The 24,488-nt window shown below is 34.9% G+C and overlaps 1 protein-coding gene across 7 annotated transcripts in view; it reads right to left on the bottom strand.

Annotated features, from left to right (window-relative positions):
* The window catches only part of CADPS2 (calcium dependent secretion activator 2), a 285,481-nt gene that overhangs the window by 62,259 nt on the left and 198,734 nt on the right, over nt 1–24,488 (bottom strand). For 5 of the 7 annotated variants that reach the window (XM_085042221.1, XM_085042198.1, XM_085042176.1 and 2 more), the window contains exons 14-17: nt 19,425–19,526; nt 15,271–15,334; nt 13,021–13,144; nt 10,499–10,519 (exon numbers count right to left, since the gene is read on the bottom strand). In XM_085042221.1, the coding sequence (XP_084898347.1) occupies nt 10,499–10,519; nt 13,021–13,144; nt 15,271–15,334; nt 19,425–19,526 (311 nt within the window). The remainder of the gene's footprint in view (nt 1–10,498; nt 10,520–13,020; nt 13,145–15,270; nt 15,335–19,424; nt 19,527–24,488) is intronic. The other 2 variants (XM_085042190.1, XM_085042215.1) reach the window with 1 other exon arrangement.

Genomic DNA, 24,488 nt, shown 5'->3' with positions numbered 1-24,488 from the left:
CATACAACTAATTTCTAATAACTAATTATTCAAATAACTAATTTTCTACCTGCTATTAATCAGTAATGGTGAATCGCCATTCTTTTCAGTACCATAGTGAAAAGTAGCATTATGAAATAAGGATCTTATAACATAATTAACACAAGTCTACTAAAAAATTCACCTAAAAGAAGCACAAATGCAAAAGTTACAAATGTATTTATGCATACAAAGGTTCTCTCATTCTGCCCAGTAGATTCAAAAAGAAAGCAAACAACAAAGGTAAACCAAATATAACTAAAATACTTACAGGGAAATGAAACAATGATTAGTTTGCAAAAAAAAAAAAAAAACAACCAAAAAACCAACATCGTAGCACTAGATTCCAGAGAAAGAGTCATGTGAGATAAGGGAAGAGCCCAACAGATTTTTTACAAACATATTTTAATTAGTAAAAGTAATTTGTTCAACTACACAATTTGCATCATTAGGGATAACTTCAGCATTAGCTATTAGAGCTTGCTTACTTAACAAAGCTCTTGTTGCTAAGCATAAATCATGGGATGATGGAAATCATGTACAATATAGTCAGATATGAAGTATGGTCACATTAACCAGGTTTGCAGAGAATTTATAAAGCTGATAACACAAGGTCAGTGACAGTTTCAGGAATTCTATTTTTCATTTTTTGTGCATGTTCATGGAATCACATGGATAGCAAATCACATGAATACACATTTTCATATGCAGAAAATTCTGCTGACATTTCTTTCCCACTTTGCATTCATCATGACATAGAACATTAGCAGATTAATTAAACAATTTACATGATCTCCATGGTGTTAGTAAGAATATCAAGCTGCATAAAATAAATACTTTAAACACTTAACATTTCTAGCACGTCAAAAGCAATTTTCCAGTCATTTTAAAGGCAAGTGACCTCGTCCAGTTCGCCAGCACTAACACACTAATACAGTGATGAAATATATGGCTTTGATGCAATTTTTGAAGAAACACTGGATTAGAATCTCCAGCAAACATCTATTTCAAAGTGATTAAACCTCCACATTGTTTTCATGCAAAAACCAAGCAGGCATAGTTATTGAAGCAACTACAAAGAACTTTTTCAAATCTTATTAAGAGAGACCACATTACCAGACGTTGAAATAATTTTATTTTTCCAAAACCGGAATTTAACTCAAGAAAGAGTTAGTGTAGGAACACAAGTCAAGCACAAAGCACACCAGGACACAAAACTACATTCATAATGCCAAGATCACCGTTACAAATACTGTACAGTATTGCACCTACAATTTTTGTACTGTAGAATGATAATATGAATATAGCAACAACCATACTGCATCAAGTGATATTAGAAAGGATCGGCCAAGTGCCTATTATTTCGGTTATATTATAAAGATTATTATTGGATTGAGACTAAACCAGTGGTTTCTACACTTATTCTAGCCTGAAATGTCTCTTTCTTCTAGTGGTCAGTGTCCTCCCCTCCCTGAACACACAGCAAGTAGAATTCCAACAGATGACATACATCACTAGCAATGTCACTGATGTTAATGAGTCTTAGGAATAAACCAGTGATATTATACAGAGCATGACTGAAACATCTGATTTCAACATAAACAACTCATTTTACTACAAATTCAGCCTGATCTTCATTACCTTACCACTATCCAAGGAAACAAAATAATTACATTCCTAATTGCATACATTCCTAATGAAACTAAAAAAAGCTGTAACCAATTTAAAAATTATATCCTAGAAGGGCTCCTCTAAATTATTAAGAAAGTAATTCTAATAATTATATTGAATCTCATGTTGCATTTTTGCATTGGAATAAATTCACTTTTTCCACACCTGCAATTAGCTCAAGATGGCCTAAAAATGGCTATTGAACAGATATAATCACTAGGGAGAGCAGGTGAAAAAAGATTTACTACCTTACTGTGAGATTATGTTGCTCCACCACTGTGATAAGACCACAGTGAAAAGAAATATGGTCTCAGACAAGTACCAATTACATTGAACAAGGCATTAAGGAAATACAGGTCTGGTCGTCTGTGCTGAAGTGATAGATTTTGATCAGAAATGGAGAGGAATGAAGTGTTTTTGTTGTGTTTGTCTGAAATGCATCATAAGCCTAATAAAATGAAGGATTAAAGAGGGGATCAGAAATTATCCCACACAGGCAATGTGGGAACACTTAGGAAGGAGAATGCTGACTTATGATGAGGGATGATGCTGGCATAAGAATAAATCAGTCATGATGAATGATTTAAACTAGTTATTGCAAAGTTTTCAGTCATTGTGGGACTAATGTTTAGGAACAGCTTTTTCAATAGGATTAGCATGTTTAGGAGGAAAAAGAGTACAAAAACCATAAATACACCTTTAAGTTGAGTATGGCAGGTTTCCAAATGATGTTTCATGGTAGGAATGACTAAAAATGTGTGACATATTAGTCTGAATAAACTCCAATTTCATATTTCCATGAAACTCACCATGTTATTAACTAGCTTACACTGAAACTATTTATTACTAGCTAAAACCATGCAAATTAGTCTTAAGGTTTCTAGCTTTCCACAATTTTTTAAAATCATTACTTTCCCACAAGATTTGTTCATAAGAAAAGGTGGCAGAGAATTGCACTCAGCCTGCATCTTTGGACAAGTTTCTAATTTTTGCTTTTGTTTATTAATTCACAGAATAAATCAATACATGCAATTTCTTTTGCAGGATATAGACTTCCCTATGTTTCACTTAAGCTTCATTTAAAGCTTCCTTTTCCATCTGTAAGTTACTACATCATCTAGCCATTTTTCTCTGTAACTAAACGCCTTTCACTTTCAAATTCTAGGGAGTATGTCTTGTGGATTGGATAGCCACCATTTACATGTCTATATACACAAGGGGCTATGAAGAAATTTGAGAGATAAAGAATGAAATATTAACTTTTTTAATTTTTAATTTTTTTTTAAAATCAAGCAGTGTATATGAAATATGAGTAGCAATAAATTTTTATCTGGAAGTTTTAGAACCTCCAAAACACCTGAACAAAATACTTGCTTGTCTCTGTAAGCATAAAAGAATTACAGGAATGGAAATCAGTGCTGTCAGTTTTCATTATATTCATGATGTCTTTCTTCCCACAATTACTAAAGGTTGTTAAGATGTGTTTACACTGCTCACACTAACAAGATGCAGCAGGAGTCAAGTCAGTAAATATGCTGCTTGACATCTTTTAGAAAATAAACAGAAAAAGCCATCAATCATCTGTTTCCAGCTTCATGTTCTGCCAAAATGAAAAAGCAAACCAGGCTTTGCAAATAATGGATGCTTTCTCAAGTATGCATTACCAGTGAGTCACATAGGTAGCGAGAAAATATTGTTAAATGAGCTAAGTTAACTGACTGTACCACCACTGAAAAGAAAAAGTGACTGCTTCATGAACCAATGGAGCCTCGGGCCACAAAGGACTGTCAGATCATCCAGTCTCACCTCCTGTGTCACACAGGTCAGGGAACTTCTCCCTAGTCCTCCTTTCTGGAGACAATCAGGATGTCTAAAACCTAACAACAGTGTGTCTAAAACCTAGCTGAAGCTTGCTTTCCACAAGAGAGTTTATCCTTGAAGACAAATGAACAATTCACCTCTTCCATTTTCTTCCCAGCATGTAAACTGTTAAACATGTGTGATTAATTTCTTATCGACATTTGCCGAGCTCAGAAATCTGCTGATTAAAGAGGCATTTTATTCTTGGTTATGAGTACCGTGCAACTAGGAGACTCCTGTCTGCCTGCCAGTCTGCCCCCAGTGACACAGCATATATCCCTTGTTTTCCCTGCTTTGTATTTCATCCTTCCTCCTTTTCTTCAAACAAGCATGTCCAGAACAAGACACTCAGGAAAGCCTACCTGTCTCCAGGCAGAGGTATTGGAAAAAAGGCAAGTATGCTGAGAAGCCCCCAAGTTCACAGCCTCAGTGGGCTTACAGTAAAGCAGGACATAATGTAATTGATAATACAGGCACATCATAACTCGACCTTGAGGGATCCAACTCTGCTCCAGCAGGGCCCATTCATTTGGTCTTTTTAACATGTGAAACCTGCAAGATTGCTTTTAAACTTGTATTAAAAGTAGTACAAACATTACTAAACCTAAGCAAGTAGTTACTAAACCTGAACTGACTCTGAAGAATTAACCCAAAGCTGGTATCATCTACCCACAGATAATTTAGATTTGACTGTACTGAATTTTTATGCAATTTCTCACAGAATTAATTCTGCATGAAAAAGTAAGGAGGTAGATCTGGAAGGACATTCTATATTTTTCTGATAAGGAAAAGAAAAATCTAGCCTTGTATGAATAGTGAAGTGTAGCTTTAATTATGAAGCTGTAACCAGTCTTTCCATAATTGCTTTCTACAATTTCAATTTTAAATTCTAGGGGAAAAAATAGATTTAATTACCATTATCAGCTAAGTACAGAGAGATTATGAGATCTGCAGAAAGTTAGAGTTACATCTCCTAGTCCGTGACCTACCATTGCATAAAGTGAGTCACATTACAATATTTTCAGGTTTTTAAAATTTATCACAGTATTCGGTGGAATTACCTTCGTGAGGCAATCACAGAGGGGTTTTTTGTTTGTTTTTTTGGTTTCTTTTTTGGGGTTTTTTTTTGTTTGTTTGTTTGGTTTTCTTTTTTTTCCAGAGGGCATCTTGGCTCATGGAAAAGCACAGAAATAACAAAAAGGTAAAAGCAGAGGAAAAATCTAATTTTTTACAGCTGATCATTAAAGTACTTAATCCATGATTCTTCATATTCTGATTTTGGCAACACTGACATAAGCAGTGTCCTCCTTTTCCTCACTTCTAATTTTGCTTCAAAGGCGGAAAGAACTAATGTTCTCAGCACTTCCTGGTACTGTGGAATAAAACTCAGAGATAACAACAATGGCAAACTGCAAGGCTTCATGAATAAAGAGACTTGAATAACTCACATATTAGATGGAGAGAAAACTAGCACTTGAAATTGTAGGCTAATTAAAAACTATTTTTTAAAAAACTAAATAATTTTAAGCCTCTAAATTTCAGAGACTTATTGAAAAATGACAACAAGAAATCTAATGCTGGCAGGTAAGGAGAACAGAAAAGAGATACTGAAAATTATTAATTGAAACAAAATTTGAAGAAATTGTCGATTGAGGACATAAAAGGAACAGAAAATAGAAGAAAATGTAACACAGATTTGCAACGGTAGGTTGAACTAGACTTGTACAGTAGCTTTTCTAGATAGGATATTTTTGTATAAAAGAAATTCAGTAGATCTCATCTATTCTGACTTTAATAAAGCATTTGATACTGTGCCTCATGGGAAAACTACCAGTTAAGCTGAAGAAAATGAGGATTAAAAAAGAAACTGTGTGGGGGATAAAGAAGATGCCTCTAGTGAAAGGCAATAAGCAGTGCTGAGAAAGAGAAAAAAAAGGATTCTTGAGAGATTTGTTGAAGATTCATTTTGGCTTCCTTAATATTTTCACCAGGGACTTTAGAATAAATATTAGGAGCACAATGACAATGCTGTAAAACACAGGTAATAGACAGATTCAGTAACAAAATTTAGATAATTCCAAAGAATGGTAGAGAGAAACATATTAAAATACCTTAAAGATTTAAAGAAAAACATATTAAAATATTTTAAAAAGGGGTAATACTTTTTGACACATGAACAGCAATAAACATTTCCTATGAACTGGGAATATGTCAGCTCATAAATATCAAAACTTTGAAGACTGGGTTGAATTAACTTTTCACACAAGGGCTGTGTGACACAGCATGGTACAGACATCAGAACTCCTTGAGTAGTTCAAGTTCCTTGAATATATTAGATAAAATGTTTCTGGTATAACAGTACTGCTAGTACTGAGCAAGGCATCTCATGGGGATGACTTCGCACAGTTCTTGTCATCAGTGTTCAAGAAGGGAGAATTCAAAGTTTAATAGAGAAACACTCCTGAAAGGATGAAAATGAAGATCAGGAGGTTACTCTGAGACAGGGTTATCAAAGCCTAGGTTGCATGAGTATAAAACTCTTGCCTATGCATCATAGGGCATGGAGGAACTGGAGATGATGAAATTCTAATGAAGGATGAACTTATCGTTCCCTCATTTTGGATACAGGACAAGGTTAGCATGCTAAAATTTGGGAACTAATTTTACTGTGAGGTGATGATACACCTATAATGAAAACAGGCCTCGAAATGACCTTCACGCGGATGAAGCAGGGGACGGAAAAGGAAGCACAGTGACAAAGTGACTCAGTCCTACTGCTAAAGGAGGATGTCGACACGATTACAAGGGAGTATTAGGATGCAGGGATCCTTTCACACGATCCCTTTCACAGATCCCAATCCAGGGATTCTTTCACAGACCTCTCCTCCAAAACTGAAATCAGGGATGTTTGCCTATATCTTCATTTCCATTTAGTTGCACAACAGAGACCAAGAAGGTGCTAAGCTGCTGTGCAACTCACTCACTTTTGTTTGTTTGGTGAAATGAACATGCATGGAGAGCTTTAATCAAGTCCTCTCCAGGTACAATGACTCTCTCCACTTGCCTTCTCAGCTTCAATAATGTTTGTAGTGTTCTTTTAAAGCCAGACAGATCCTTCTGAGCCTTGAGGACATTTACATACTACCCTTCCTTTAGAAACTTGTATGTAATGAGTATGTTAAGGACCGATGTCTTAAACCCAGCAAACTGTTGAGTTCCTCCTGACCTTCTCTTGTTTGGAGTTAACGTTTATTCAGCCTTTGGCAGCCTTTCTCATAGAAACAAATATTGAGATGACAATGGATTTGTCTTTGAGCAATTGTACACAACACAGTAATTATTTGCTCCAATTTTAATGGAATTTATTCTTCCTTTTATTCAAACTGTTTGGCAGAAGGAGCCCAGTATACTGAATTACTACAGTCTTTCAAAAATAATTAGTCAAAAGAAAACTGCCTAATAATTCAAATCTTTACAATCTGTCTATTGCCTCAGAAAATACTATCCACAGACAATGACAGATACGGCGCTGTTTGCTTTACAGCCATTTACCACTTTAATCCCTAACCCATCCTTTTATATCTGCACACCAAGGTAATGCCCCTGTGCTTAAAAATGTATTTATGTCTAAATTTCTGACTTTTCTCAGCCAATAACAGCAGCAATAGAAGAAGTAATTAGTCCTCAACCATTCAGATTTCAAATGAATTTAAATGGGGAAAAACATTAATTTCTGAGAAGGAATAAATAATGCAATTTATTATTCTGTGTGTGTATAGATGTGTATAAAATATAAGTAAAAAATAAGAAGTCTGTATAAAAAAGGTCATCTTTTTTGAAGAAAACAGGTGAGGGAGTCATGTGAATTTCTATAGGCTTCTCACTGGAAGTATGCAAAATGCACATGAAGAATGCTGTTTGTCTCTGGCCTCAGAATCTGGAAGGTCAATTTATGTTCAAAATTATCTACGGAAAGAGTTAATGTAAGTTAAATACTGAATAAGACATGAATATATGCCATACACAAAATTATTTAAAAAGTACTTTCCGGTAGCAAAGTCTCAAAGGCAACATATGCTGCAATGAAAATGGGTCATACTTAAAAAGAGATATATACTGGTGCTGTGATTCATATCCTTGACAAATTATAAATCCTTGCTGGAAACTACATGGGCATTATATGAGAGTTCTTAGATATAGTTCAAAATTATAATAGTAGGTTTCCTGCTATTCTCTTCATAATGGTAATTACACTGACTGAGCAGATTAGCTACTCCATGAGAAAATCAGCTGTACATGTAATAAGGAATGACATGCTGAACCCTATATAATTGCCATGGGAAATGTAATTTTTGTTAAAAAACTCTGCTCTATACTCATAACAGTACAATGACAGGGGAATGCTAAATAAAACGTCATCCTGACTGTAAACAAATACTGTTGATGGAAGTGCTGCTTATACCACCATGTTTGCTATTCAGAAAGTAACCACTGTCTTTGGGAAAATATTCAGAGTCTTGTTCAATTGAGACAGTGAAAATGAGAGCACTTGGGAAATAAACCTGGGAACCTGGCAACCACACTGCTTAGAAAGGATTCTCACAAATCAAAAAGAATTTGCATATTCACCTCTCTATTACCTCACAAGGACACTCTTGTAATTCAGGACTCACTATACAGTATCTAGTGCACATGTTAAAGGGTAAATTACAGATACCTAGAAATAGTTTTTCCTTATTTTCCACAAAAATACAATATATGGTAATAGAGCTAAGCATATTGTACATCAAGTTCATTATGAAATCTGTAGGAGTCCAGCTAGAGACACCAACAGGAACAAGATTGGGCCCTGTTAGTTAGGCTAAAATTTCATTTTATTTGGATTCCTCTCAGTGGCTTTATCTTCTGCATCAGAAGTATACCATCTTTGTGTTCAGTGGTACACAAAATTCCAGTGGACACATTCATTCTACTCCTTCTAATAAAATATTTTTCCTGAGTTTCAGATTATTTTCGGTTGCATTTTTAGTCAGAACTGGTATTTAATTAAGCAACAAAATTATAAATACAGCATATAAACCTCTAGCTTCAGCTAACTCACACAGTGAATTTCCATTTACTCACTGTATGTGATAGGCTTTCCTCTCATCCATTCTCTAATCTAGTTATTTGCCAGGTCACTTAAGGGACAGCTTTGCTACCCTGTGTTAAGAAGGGCAATGGTTTCTTTCAAAGCATGCATAAACCTAATGTAAAATGACTAAAATCAGGTACAGTACTTTTTATTTCCCTTTTTTTTTTCCAGTGCCTGTAACTATGTAATCTGTGCCTAATGGTCTGGATTTCTGACATAAAGAGCAGGAGAAAAACTGAGAATAACAGGGGTGTGGCACAAGGAAGATTTGTATTTGAGATGATACACATTGTATAAAAGTGTGCACATCATATAAAAGTGCACAGGTGAGGTCTTAGAGTGCAAAGGTCAAAGGAAACAACCTCTAAAGTTTTCTCATTTCACATTTCACAAATTGTTTTCAATTAATGTAAATTAATTGTTTCTGAATTTCTAGTTTGAAGAGATATTTTCTTTAACACCTACAGGTGTAAAAATATTAAATGGAATATTGTGCTATCTAGCTTTAGGTGTTTTACCTAGAAGGGAAACTGTCTTGAGTGTGTTTTGTGTTTCATGGTGTGAGATGGGTCCTTTCACAGAGAAATTGTTGAAGGACCCTCAGAGCTCTCTGAGTCCCCTGCTTAAGGAACCTCCCTCTGTTATCAGAGGGGTGAGCAGCTCATCTGAGCAATGTGAGCTCCCATCAACTCATCCTAACAGACTGTGACATGAATGTCCATACCACTAGTGCATTGCCTGCTCTCTTTTTAAAAAATTACGAATAGATCTCCTATTTACAGGGCACTTAAAGCTTTTAAACAAAAAAACAGTGGAAGCCTTGGAAATCAGTGGAATTTTTTGACTCTTCAGTTATGAACACAGATGTTAAAAAAACTAGTTTTAATAATTTGCTAGTAATTTTCAAGCCACTCATTGGCAAGGAGCTCCTCCTTGGACTACCTTCATGCAAGCTTTGTAGTTATCATGTCAGTCTGTCTCTCCAGATGGAAAATTCATCCAAGCACAAGAGTACTACCAGCTCAATGCCCCTTCCTATAATTGTGGTAGATATTACCTGTGAAACCCCACAAAGCATCACAGTCAGTCTTCCTCTGGGTACGTATATCAGGTGAGACAAAGCAGTGCACAGCTCTATTTCCCAGTATATGTATGCACAACCCCTCATACTTCTATGCTGCCAGTTATACTCAGATGCAAATACTACTTCAGCTGTGCTCCTTGTATGATGATTTTTAAATATTTGGACGGAAGAATGCAAAACCCCCTCCCTGTCTCCCTATTGGAGAATATACACCATATCAGCTTCATGAAATTAGGAACTACCATCCTTGTAACGCTCAGCTACAAATAGAATAATAAACATATCCCTAAACAAAGGCAAAGCAGATAAATTTAAAATCAGTTTTACAAGATTAGTTCTCCTAGCAAGACTTCACTAATAAATGCAGCACTCCTGTTATGAAACAGATACAATTTTTGCAGATTACTATGAAATTCTATTTCTATAAATACACAAAGTGATTTTGAATTTAACAAAATCAAACTTTTCTGCATCATTTAGTTATACCCCTTTCACAGAAACTACGATTTCATGATATTCTGAAACAGAAAGCTAGTCAACTGCTAATACACAGGTACATCATAGTTAACTATGTAAATACATGGACTATACCACACTAAAATTAATGTTTACAAATGCTCTGGTCAGTATCTGGGTATTGTTCAAATCAAGAAAAGTAACAAATAATTAAACAACAGACACAACACACTACATCTATAATACATGCAGACATGCACACAAATAGTAGTCACCTGAGTCCTTTTCCACTGTTGCTAAACAAAACAAAAAAAACAGGGAAAGAGAAACATCATTACAGAAATAAAACTAATATAATTTAATTAGGGAAGAACAAATACCACATAAAGAGTTTAAATCATCTTTAAATCCTGAGTACATCAAATGAGTGATGGGTTTTGTCATGTGAGAGAAATGGTGCATGATTTTGAGTAATATATTTGCATTTACTAGTCCTATATAGTCTTTATTTCAGGCTCAGGCACTGAGATTGCATCCATACTGTGCCTGAGAATTTAGACACATATATAATATTAAAAGAATACAAGAAAGCAAGAATATGAGAATATTATTTGTATTAAAACCTTCTTTGAATCTCCACTTTTTAGGTATTTGCTATTGGTCTATAGCTCATATTATCTTGTAATAGTTGCATTTTGACTGACTGATATATTGTTCACTAAAGAAATGTTCAATGGACAAAAATCTCCAAAGTGTATGACAGCCATATTTGAGGACATCAGTAATGTTATAAAGACTATATTTTTTCTGTATGCAATTTGAGGAGTAAGCATTTAATGCAAACACTAAAATAAATTACTTTCAAGAAAGGAATGTAATTTCATTGCACAGATACAATAATGCTCCTATAAATATGAAGAAGCAGAATGGAACCTGTTGCTGAAAAATATTACATTTATATTGGTACAAAAGTAGGATGCTTGTAATGACCAGAGTATCAAAAGAGACCAGTACAGGTCTCATTGCTACTGAAATCCAGGGCATCAAATTTTCTGATGCTATGATACTGAAGCCCTTCATTTTCAAGCAGTACTTTATTCTCAGAAATGTACTTCACCTATTTCTCATTATACATGCAGTGATCTATTGTTCTTTAAGTTTACAACTACATGAAGGTAGAACTACTTAATTAAATCTAGTTATGTTCCAACCAAAAGGCAATAAATCCAAAAAGAAATCTGCAAGTTGAAATATGGGCGCCAGTTTCGTGTGGCTGTTCCAGCTTAGTCAGTGCTAACAGTGTGAATATTCCAAAGTGTAAACTTTGCTATTTGCAGTGAAAGTCCCACAATTCTCTGGGATATAGTAAAAAATCTTGGGAAAAGATGTATTTACATCATGGCAAAAAACTTTTCCTATCCATTTTATTGTCAGTGAGTTCAGACATCTTTTGCAGGCTTTTGTCATGTTATAAAAATTCTTCTATTGTTATACTCATTTTTTCAACAGGTTTGATACAAGACATAAATACTGAGCATTAAAATTTCCCTTCATGAATACAGTAAGATAAAAAATAAGGAAAACAGTTTTTTTTTCTTTTCATTTTCCAGAATACATTTAATATTCATTTTTTTTTTCCTGTAACACAACATGATATCATAATTAATTATGATAAACTGGTTACTAGGATGGTTTCATGTTGTTACTTCCATGATATAATACTGGTTGCTATAGTGATGAGATGGGTCTTTTGTTAATCACTTGTGAGATCAGTTAACTCATGTTTTTCAGCGAATTTGAGCAGAAATAAAAAATGGGGGAAAAGTTGGCATTAAAATATTGCTACATATATGAGGTTTTTTCTTTTTGCTCTTATGCTAACTAATTTTCTTCTGGTGTACTGCTAGAAATTCATGGTATTAAAAAATTAATATGCATAAAATTTGTATTTTTTACAAACAGAATTCATACTTCAATATTTTCCTGTAATTACCTCTAGCTCCAAAAATCCAGTGCACACAGCTTTCTAATCCTGAATATATCTGGACAGGAGTATCTCAAGCTTTTTGTACTTCATGGAGAATAAAAGTCTGTCTTGAAAAGGCATTGGCCTATTATGACTTCCTTTTTGTTCTACATAAGGTTTACAAATAGTAAAATGACATTGTGCATCCTGGCCATTTTTTAAGCAAAATTTAATTAATTTCATTATATATTTTATAGAACATACCAAACTTTCAGAAACCCTTCTGCTTATCTTCAAACCTACTATTTTGTCCCATTAATCCATTCAATCAGGTGTAATTAAGGTTTTAATCATCAGATTGTTATTACACATCTGACAATACGGCAGCAAAAATAAATAGCATTTATCTGTTTGTCTGCTTTATAAATACTTCAGAGAAGAATTTCTACACAGAGTTTTCAAATTTCAAGGCAGTGACACTGCTGTTAAGGAAAGAATTTCCTTTCAGTAGTTTAAAAACTAGAAATAATTAAAGAAATAAAAAATAACCCATAAATAATCTCTTAGGTTTATGAAGAACTCAAAAGTAAGAACAAAGGGCAACTTAAATTAGGAAGTCCTAGTCTTTCATTCAAACAGGGTCCCAGGAGGCATATTAAAGCAATGAATAGGAAAAAGCTCCACAGTTCACCAGCTGAGATTTTAATGAGACATTTCCCCTTGCTGTGGAAGGGGTTTGTTCTGGAAAGGGAAAAGGCCGCTCACGGAATATGCAGTTAATAGGCATTGTTGGCTTTTACAGCCACTTTGGCAGTTGATTGCTGTACTAACCTTCTATTTTGGCATATTCTGTAAGTCGAGTGTAATTGATCAAGGCAGCCTTCTCCAGACATTTTCTAACCACTTTCTTCACCTCTTCTGCTGGTATGGGAGTGGCAATATCTTTCATTAAAACCTGTGTCAGAGACAATTATACCACTTCATTACAATCATTACCCAAACCCCACAGGAAAAGGATAAAAGTATCCTAAAGTTACTACAGATCTGATAATGATTAAAGGCAGAATTTAAAAAAGGAACTATTTCAGCTGGCAGAGCTGGATATTTTTATTTGAAGGTTTCTGTTCAACCCTGGTTTGACTGTTTATGCTGTATATATCCCCACTGTTTGGCATCTTGCAGCAGGCCAATCAGTCTTTGGGTGACATCAAGACCAGTAAAAGAAGAGCATTCCACGGACAGGCTGGATCATGGTTACCACTAAAGCTGTGGTTGTGGAACTTTGCTAGGTTCTCACCTGTGTAAAAGCTTCCACCATTGCATACTCATAGACTCTTCAACAGGGTAAAGTTACTCAAATTCAACATGTCCTTGCTGTGAAAAAAGTATCATCTATAGTGGGCAGCGAAAACACTGAACTTCAAGCAGATTTTCTTATGAACAAATAGCAGAACAGACCATATGAAGGTTTTCAAAACATGTGAGTTGTTACCTCACCTATTGTAAGTGAGGTACATCAAGGATCTATACCTCTTTATATGAATGCAGCATTATATACTCTGGATTACTATATTAAAAAAAAATGATAATTCACTTGCGTTTTTATTTTAATTCTGTACTCCATTAACTTTCAACAGGAAGGTGTAAGCAAAACTCCCTATGTTTTTATCGCATTTTGATGTTAGTAACAAAATTTCAGATAACTCACAACCTTTAAAAAACACTTCTCAAGTTGGCCCCTGACAAGCTACACTCTTATGTATCTAAAAATTACTGTTAGAAGGAGGGAGCAAGAGATATAGTCTGGGGAAGGATGTGGTAGAAAAAGAAACAGGTTCAGCGAGAGAGAAGCTATTAGGAAGATACTGTTGCAAAGCAGTCTTCTGTAATACTTTCATGCAAATATGACTTACCTGTGTTATCTGTGTTCACTTGCTTTTTTAAAATTCATACCTTCTGGGTTATCAACAAGTGAATATATAGCATTCAAAGCCTTTTGTTCTCAGTTTGATTTTTAAAAAGTTTTTTCAAAGACAGGTAAAGCAAAATGGTTCTAACCCATTCTGCATCCATAGATGTAGGAAAGCACATTTATTCCCAGTCAAGACTGACAGCAGTGTTGCTTGACCACCAGTTAGAGTACCATTGCCATTTGTAACAGCAGGAACAGGGAGAGAAAATGGATGTTTCATAAAGCATAAAGGAACCTACATGGCACTACAATCACTGAGGCTGTAAGTGAAGTAAAATATATATCCTCAGACCCCCTATGTGTTTTCTGAACATAGGATAGGTTTGCTAAATCAGAATCTCTATCCATGAATATTGATTCATTATATCCATATATATCCATAAAATATTATATCCATGAAGATATAATATTTGCCAGGACCAAACCTCTCAGACTTTGGCAAAGAAACACAGCCTGGGATATAAGCTTTTTTAGAATTCATACCTTCATCAGGCTCCTGCTGATACAATCCCTTTGGAATCTCTGCTGGAATTTAAAGTCCTCTTTCCACAGAGTTGACTGAGATGCTTGTATCATTATGAAGTATTCTCCTTTCCAGTCAATACAAGAGGATTTGATGGGCAGGAGTTTACATTTATCGTGGCCCATGTCAGATTTGCTGCGTATAGCTTTTGCTTCTTAAATTTACTCAGATTATGCATTTATGGAATATTATTTGAGTTATATAGAAGGTCTTTAATATTACATATGAGTACAGACAATATCAGCAGCATAGAAGGCACAGACAGCAGGAAAGGGGGCTATAGAGTAGACTTGTACTACTTTAGAGGTAATTCTGGGTAAGTGTTAAATTAAAATGGAACAGAGTCACTGACTACAAGTCAGTGGCTTGAAGTGAGAGTTCAGTAAATAAGCCTGACAGAAAACAGCCCTTTGCCTCTGTGGAAGACTATGAGGAAAAGAAAAAAAACAACAAACTTTCCAGTGAGCAGTTAAAACCAGTAGTATAATACCTGAGAAGACATGAATCTGCTTCTAGCAGCCTGAAGGCAAAAGAAAAATGCAGGCTCAGTAGTTATGCAGAATTTAAAATATGTTCTCAAACTTACCCTTTCAAGTAATGAAAGTGTGGCTTTTAAAGCTCCTTCAGGACGTCCAAAAGGGAAACAGTATCTTAAAAAGTAAAAATAAAAAGAAAGTTAAAAAATATTAAAAGAAAAAAAAGGAACATAAAATTACCAGAATTATAAAATCTGTTTTGTGAATTTACTTTAAGATGTATCTGTATACAACTTGAATTAAATTATTTTAGCAGAAGACTCCCATACCCGAAGTACTAATAAAAGCAGAAAGCCTCTTCAATAGTCTAGCATGGAGTAAACATATATCACAGCAGTATCAGGCTACCAGCATCTCAGGCCTAAATGCAGAAAAAAACTAAATGGCATGAAGCATCACTTCCAGTTTATCAAGTATGAAGGATTTAAAGGTCTTTGATGAGTTTAATTGTCATCATCCTGGAAAGAGGTACTATTTCTCATGTAGCCATGACAGCTACTGGAGCTGTGAAGTAGCATTCTGTATATTGTATTCTATTTTAAAACTGGATAAAGACAAGGATAAAATGTCGGATATTTTAATTTCTAGAGATATAAATGCTGGAAGACATCCTATATTTTTTCTATAACATTAAAAATACCTTAGAAAAGCACTTATCTTAAATTTTATAATCTACAACTTAAATTATACCCACTTCTAAAATAATGTAAATTAAAAGGTGATTGTGTCAATAGCTTTGTTTTTTAGTTTTGTCTACTGAATGATGCAATATAGCAGGTCAATGAGACTACAATGCTCAGACAACTGTAACCTGTCTTAATCCTGTCTATAAAATCTTATGGGGATATCCCCAATGGGAAAAAGGATTTTCTACTTTGCTGAGATTATTTTTTTCTTATTATTACTCACTGAGAATGGTAGCCTCCTACATTAATGTTTTCCACTAGTCAAATCTTTTCTAATGATAAAAGGATTCAGATCAGTGAATTTTAGATCTATATTTTGGTCAGCCAAAATAAAGCCTTCTAAATGAGGTCAAAACAGGATTTCCTGCAGCGAGAATTCCTTTACTTGCTTTTATCTCCAGAAAGACTCCAGAGACAAAATTCACACAGCCAGGCAAGAGGTTAAAGTCCAAGACCTTCATGATAGCCTTCTCAGAAATATTGTCTCTTCCACATTTGATGCTTGAGAGGCAGGCAGAGATCTGAAGTCTCAGTGGGTGGACAAGGTGATGGAGAGGAAAGGTGTAAGTACCTTAAGAACTGCTTTAGATGACAGCCACTAGCACGGGATGGGCTGACTGCATCTTAATCATAATGGAACCAGGCTGACAGCAGTGAAAATGAAAATTAAAAAGGTCCTGGGGAGTATTAAAACTGGAAGCTGTGGGTCAGCTGACAGGCAAGGGAGAGCATCTTTTGCAGATGGGTGTGACCTAGTGACTTAGGAGGACACAGCAAATGTTCAGTGCTGCTCTGAACAGGCAGAAAGAGACATGCACTCTTCAGTTAAACTGCCCATGACAGCTGACCAGTGCACACAACAGTAAGCAGTGGAGAGAGGGCAAAGCTTAGAAAAGTACCAACATACTACAGGGAAAGTGCTGATGATCCTTGAAAGTCTGTACCACTGATCCCCTAATTATACTAATCAGCGTGATTACAAAATGTTAAGGGAGATTAGAGGAACTGCAAATCCAAGACTTCAACTCTAGACATATAGACTTTACTGATGTCTCATTAGGACAAGGTATAACGACAATATTTTGAGGCTGAGGTTTGAATTGCTTCCTAAAGCAGCTAATTTAAGATCCGCAAAAAACAATGTTATTCTGGATTCAGTCTCAGATGTGAAGAGGACATAACTTGAGAGGTGCAGAGCAGAAGAGGTGCTCCATTGTAATAATCATGAGACAATACAATGTAATACTGTAGCAAAAGAGAAAAGGCCAAGAAAATTCAGTACATGTACATTTAGCACATGTATATACAATTTCAAAATGGGATCTATGAAAAAACGAAGAACTTGAAAAATGCAAGTAAAAACTTTATAAATGCAATAAAAAAAAGCAAGAAACCTACAAGCAGCTTGAGGTAAAATTCAAAAAAGTAGCAGCAAAATGCATGTCAAAATTAAGAAACCAAAGTGGTAACAAACAAACAAACAAACAAACAATGATCAAAGTTATCTAAACATGGATGACATGAAAGTCTCTGAAATATTCTAGGGAATATAACAAATAAACAACATGGATGCTCAAACTGACAGTGGAAAGGACAGTGGAAGCTGGAAACCAGCCTGGGAGATGGTGGGACTGCCTGATGGCAAGGAACATAGGGCATTCAAGGACAGTGAGGCCAAAGCAGAGAAATTCAGTGCATACTTTGCATATGTCTTCACTGTTGAATGTATTTTTCAAAATATTCTGCATTTCACAGTTATCATAACAATTTTCATGGACTGAAATATGGAGTTGTTTTAATACCATGTTTTCCTAAGAAAGCAATCTGACAGCCAAGGCTATTCTTTGTTTATTGATAGTGGTGATTTTTATATGTATCTCGAGTCGAGGTTTTATTTAAAATGTTACTTCCAATGCTTTGTCAGGATGTCCTACATTGTGACTTTATATGCTTAATAAAATCAGATTCTAAGGCACTATCTATTCTTCTTTCTTCCAGTATTATGCTAGTATCCTTGTTTAAATTCAGACATTTCATCTACTTTTTTTTTTATTTCTAACATTTGTTCACAGTAAGAAATAGTAATCACTCCTCACCTGGCAGAGCACAGTTTGTCTGTATTGATTAAATAGGATTTTAAGGCAAGCCTTAGAGTCGTTTGAAGGATGAAGTCCTTTATGTTTGAATGACACATTTAATTGCTCTGAGGAAGGAGTATCTAATGCTGTTTAAATTTGCTTAAAATCAGAGCAAAGCCAGAGACAGAAAGATTCTATGGTCACTGATGTAGCCTAAGCTCATTGACAAAATCTAATGTCTAGGTTAGCAGACATGATGGGTTTTTTTATTTGTTCTACCTCAAAAGGGAAATTATACATTTATGCATCTATATATTTTGTAATTAGTCTCATGCATGTGATGGCCTGAAAGTAGGAAGCACTCTGTTCTATGCTGCTCTGTATCGTTTCTCTTGCAAGAGCTCTTTATTCCCATAGTAGGGAGGAAAGAGGAAATGTGTCAGGGAAGACTCTTAAAGGAAAGGAAGGATCTTTTTTTTCCCCTGAAAGGAATACTCTCCAAGGAGAACCCTAGCTCTCTTTAGTATAATATAGATATGAAGTCCCAAGTGAAGACTCCTATGTCCTCTCTGCTCAAAAAAATCCCCCATGTCCTATGATGCCAGTGAATATTAGACATTAACCTCATCAAACCAGAGAGGCATTCAACAAACTCACAGTCAGCCCTGTCAAACTACAATTCTGCTTCACACAGAACTATTTAAATTGTGGAACTGGCTGTTATAAGGTGATACAGAGACAAAACATTCTATAAATACAGTCTAAAAGGATTACATTGATAGAATAGTGGCAGATAGGTTGGCTTAGTGTGACAAAGTAACAGGTTTGGAGGTCTACATGCCATTTTCATACTAAGTCTCATAAACCATCAATTGCTACAAAATAGCAGGAAATCCCACATTTCCTCCATTTCTTGTACTCCTTCTCTAAACATCTTCTACTGGTATTGAGAGTCCTTAATATGATTTACCTTCATTGAGCATGATGGCTCTTAGCTTATTTAGGAATGATATCATGAAACCAAGAAAATTACATTAGATATCAAGAAAAGTTTAGCTGCCATCTATCAAAGATGTTCTCCATCCACATGATTTTATGGATCCATAGTAATCTAGAAATAGTTTTGGCTCAGTCACTTTCTTTCAGACAATTTTCTTGGTTAGAGTTATACAAAGCTTGAATTTTAAACTATCAACAAAAACAAGGCCTATGCTCTTGCACTATCTTTTTTAGCATAGAAAAACACAACATACATATTACACAAATAAATTTTAAGTGCAACCACTTGTGTAAATAAATTATTCCATATTTAAGCTATTGAAAATTCCTTTGCAGGTAGACTATCTCATTTTCATCCTCTTGTTCAAGACCAAAATTAAATAGCATAAGAAAATTATTCCAGAAAAAAATTAATATTCATTGAATAAATTATACACTCACCTGAAATGGCTTATTTGGTTTTCTAAAAGGGAGGAAAGTCTGTCCTTAATTTCCTCAAACCTTTCTTTCTCTTCAACAGATACCGTTCCAATTCCATCTGGCCTGTAATATTAAATATTTAATAATCATTGATATCTTTTCTTATTGATTCCTCTTTGGACAATGATCTTTACTAGTAAAGTTTTCATTGAACATGCATGTTAACTCCCCTTTCCCTTTTCTCATTGCCCCAAAGGATAAACTGTTACTTGTGAATATAGTTAAAGAATAGGCTGCAACTGGACAAAGAATTTAACTTTTGAGCCGAAAATTTCAAGTCCTAAGTGTCTATGTGATCTCAGTATGAACACAGCTAGCATATAACTCTCCCAAACCCTTCCAAAAAGTGGACAAGATCTTCTCTCAAGAAAAGTGGTACTATTGTCATAGTAAAGAGGCCTACTCAAATCTTGCTGAATTTCAACACCTTGAATTGTCTATTTATTTTCCCAGAAGCACAATATGGCTAAAGGTGATTTTAAAATACAGGTGGGAGGGAAACTACAGTGAGAAAAGCCACAGCAGGCAACACCTAGGACATGCATAGTGAGGACAGATTGATTCCCCATCCTATATTGACAAACAGCATCATGTAATCAAGACTTCCATATAGGCATGGCATTAAAGATACAAAAACGTGGTCTTTAAAAAACAAAAGCACTGGCATTTTTTTTAAACATCAAGTTTAAGTCAAAATAATGAAAAAATAAACTTCTATGATAAGCATACACTTAGTCTAAAGTCTTAGCCTAAGGGTGTTACTAACATATTTATATTAAAATGACGACAAAAGTAAAAAAAATTAAATACACACTTCCCAAATACTATTTTTGCCATGCAGTCACAACTTCCCCACATACAGCATACTTTGAAAAGAAGTGTCTGAAAACTTCCTGTTACTTTCTTAACTTCCAGCTCCAAGGTAACAAATCAGTTACTGCTTCTCACCTGAGTTTCTGAACCTGACACTATGGGTGGATCTGCCCTGTATCTTCTCCAGAGCCCCCAAAACTATTGCAATGTTTCTAGAACTGAGAAAATTGTAGTAAAATGACATGAAGAAAGACAACATGCTTTCTTGGAACTTTCTGAATGTTCCAAGAATTGTTCTAGGATTCTATGAACATCTTCTAAATTGTAACATTAACTTTCTGCACTATATTTACATCTAGGAGGGATAAGGCACCACCTGATCATAACATAAACAATTCTCTCACCCTTTAAATCACTTATATTTGTGACCTGTCAAGTCAAGGTGGAAAGAATGCCTGAATTCCTTAAATTATTGTGAAGACAACAATAAAAAATCAGATATGGTGGGGACAGGAGTAGTCAGGCACATCAGTATACCATTGTATAAATTTGATGTGAAAGAGCAAAAAACTTATCTTCTCTCTTTTGATGGATGCCAGGATACTTTACCTCAGCCTTCTGACAGATAGAATGAGCTCAAATTTAAGTAAATTGTGCTGTCTGATTTCATTGTCAAGAGAGATTGCACTCTGGACTGATAAAGTAAATAGTTCTGTCATATTAAGCCTTGCCGAGGCATGTCATATATATGTCAGAAAGGACCTAGGGGTCCAGATAACAGTAAGTGAAAAAGGTGAGCCAGTAGGATGTCATATCTGTCAACCTGCACTAAGGCTAGGATCGCTACATACCAGGGACCTGCCACTTCACTGAGTTTGTTGTCATAAGGAAGCTTGTTGACAACAACTAAAATTTTCAGAACTGCTAAATACGTTTGCATAGAATTAGGTGTCCCAGAAGAAGGAGTACACAAAAGGGTGTTGGAAAACTACCATCTATAGACTGAAAAACTCGTCTCTTGAAAATATGCTTCAGAAAATAGCAAAATTTTGTTTCTTCTTGTTGCAAATCTTATTGCAACAAGAATACAAAAATGCAGTTTTGAAACACAATTCTGAGACATATTGTGCTGGTGATAGCTTTTTCTACTTTAGGGAATATATGCCTACTACTGATAAAAAAGAATCTGTGGAAGAAGAGAATCTGACTCTGAGATGAGCTGAAATAGAAAAAATAGATAAATAGCGTAAAAATTCCCACTCATTTAATCTAGATTTTTACAACATTTTGAATTACTTTGAAGACTGAATAAAATAAATAGCACTGTTTTGAGCTGATTATTTTTATTTATGAAAGACTGTACCTGCCAAGTAAATCAGACTTTAGTTTTGAAAGGTTTAGGTCATTCATAAACTATGCAAGAAGTATTTTGCAAGTAAAAGCAACAACAAATGTGTCTTTCCTACTACCTCAAATGTTAGGCGGTTTGGATTTGACTTTTTTTGAATTCAAAACCAGTACTAAGCTTTGCTATTGCAGCCTGGCATCCCTCTTACAAGAACTTCGCCAAGATAAGTGATGGACTGCCTCAAGAAGAGGCATTTTAACATCATCTTGTCAAGAAGGTAATGGAGAGTGAATTTTCCTTTTCCTCATGCTCTTTTTCCACCTTATTGTTCACAACAGTTTTTAGAATTAGAAAACTAGGTGAAACAGTGAACACTCAAAACCTGAGTAGCACTCTCTCTCTACTTATATTAGTTTTCCATTTTTTGAGCACTCTGTCAATTGGATTTGGATTGGCCTGTCTTACCTGGTCAGATAACAGACCAACTGGCACTGATGTAATGTTATCTCTGGTCATAAGTCAAATTGTTTAATTCACTCAGACTTAAATATCAAAAGAGATGTCAATAAAATACCTCATGAACTAGAGCAAGTAAATTCAAGTGGAAGGTAGCTGTTAGTCCATCAACCACTTAAATAATAAACCAAAAATAAAAGATGACCAGAATTTCAAAACTTATTTTCACCACACAAATCTTGCAAGATTGTTGGCCTTACAGCAGTTTCTTGAGAGAAATTGATTGATTAGGTGGTGGATTTCAGTTTTCCTGTTGGAATGGACTTTTTCCTCATTTGATATAATCCTTCAAGGCTTGGAGTACCCTCTAGAATTATTTTGACCTCTAGAAGTCTTAAAACCTGCAATAATTTGCAGAGGTCACTTGATGAATTGTAGGATTAAGATTATTGTGAATACCTATGGCACGTGAGATAAAATTGTATTCCAGTTCCAATGTGAATTAGATACCATGGACACTGGGTTGACTGTGGATTGTTTTCAGCCCTCAAATTTGGAAACAGCTTCTCCTAGTGGCCTCTTGGAGAGTGAATTGTTACCTTAAGCAAGACTGCTTTTCTAAGACAGCCTGGGAAATGCTAACTGAATATGGCTGACTTTTTCCCTCAGGAACATCATTGATACTGCTGGTTTTTTGTATCTTTATGGATTTAAAAAATGTTAACAGTCCTTTCAGTGAACTTTCCTCATTAAAAACATGGACCAACACTTTGGTCTGTCATGAAAACAAAGATGATGAGGAAAGCAATGCACAGATTAATATTCTAACATACACAGAGGTATGAACAGTAAGGCTGACCAGAAAGAATTTGCCAGAGAAAGATGAGAAGTTATGGTGAAAAATAAATAAATAAAAAAATTACTTCAGCTGAGATCTTTAAGACATTTCTATAATAAACTACATTTCAAGGACTCAGATAAAACAAAAAAAACTCCTTAAATGGCATCTTTTCTTCTAGAAACCAATTGTTTTAGAAGACTTCAGTGCTTTCTAAGCACTTGCTTTTATATTCAGTGGGATGCACAATCAAATGAAAGAACAGTGACAAGTTTCAAATTAGCAAGATAATATTTTGACTGTTTTTTCTTAGTAAACCAAAGATTAAATTGTTTAGAATTTTGATGTAGAATTTTTATTATCTATTTCTAGGACTTACTATTCAAGAACTGAAATATCTAAAATTGCCTTTAAAACATAACTGTATTAACTAAGGCTTTTGCAGAGTCTATGATTTATGTTAGAGAAATCTAAGAACAATGATTTCTCCTATCAGCTTAGAAGCAGAGAGAGCAGACGTCTTTTTATTAACAGAAAATGAAGACAGTGCATCACCACATGGCATTCAAACATAGCTTTAACCAGCAGACACTTGAAGACCGAGCATTTTGTTGTTTATATTAACTATTCTTCAAATATTCTGACATAAAGCTGGCACAATAGAGCCTTCTGCTGTATGCATTTCTCAGGCTGCTCTGACATCTGCTTACAGGTCATGCCCTTTTTTCACAACTGAATGAAAAAGAACAATTCTGAAGGTCACTAAAACATATTAAGATGATAAACTGGATTAATTTTAATTATCTTTTATGCAGTTTTATTTTAGGTGAGATTCATTAATGCCCTTCTACTGAAAAGCAAAGCATGTATTAATATAGTATCACTTTACCTAAACATATAAGGGTATGTAAAGGCAGTAATCAGTTAAAATTAATGACAAAATACTGTATAATGTTTAGAGAAGGTAAGAGTATGTAATAACATCCCTTCATTGCCTAAGATGGCAAGTACTACCTTAAATACCCAGAACTTTGCTCCGATATTTCTTAATAATGTATGAATTATGTTTAATTTTCTATTGAAATTTTCTCTGAGGCTTTTCAGCAGCAGATTTATTTTGAGACATTGAAAAATGTGCCTCAGTTAATCATGTAGTGAGGACACCCTTTGTTATAACATTATTATAGCTAGGAACACTTTCCAACACAGGGCAGGAGCCTTCCTTTAAACAACATGGCTTCAGTTGGCACTGCAACAAGCTGAAGTTCTTTGCTTCTGGCTTTGAATAAAAGAGAACCCTACTGACAATTTTTTATGGCTATTTACAAGAGTAAAACTGTGTCACTAATTGAATGACATACATTAAAAATATATACAGAAACTAAAACAGTTACTCCAAATGTAATTATTTAGAGACGTCTCCAACCAGAGGCTTGGGGTGTGATGCTCATAAGCAAACCACTTAAAAAGGAGAATACAGATTAAATTAAAAGTTTACCTTCCTCTGTGCTTCACAGACCTTGGAGATGACCAGCTTCCAAAAAGAAGGGTTAATTGGATGATGCAAGAT

The sequence above is a fragment of the Lichenostomus cassidix genome, chromosome 1Aa, assembly GCF_008360975.1.
Source record: "Lichenostomus cassidix isolate B80296 chromosome 1Aa, HeHo_3.0, whole genome shotgun sequence".
Lineage (NCBI taxonomy): Eukaryota > Metazoa > Chordata > Aves > Passeriformes > Meliphagidae > Lichenostomus > Lichenostomus cassidix.
Note: the sequence above shows the minus strand (reverse complement) of the source record. Positions and strands in the feature narration are given on the sequence as shown.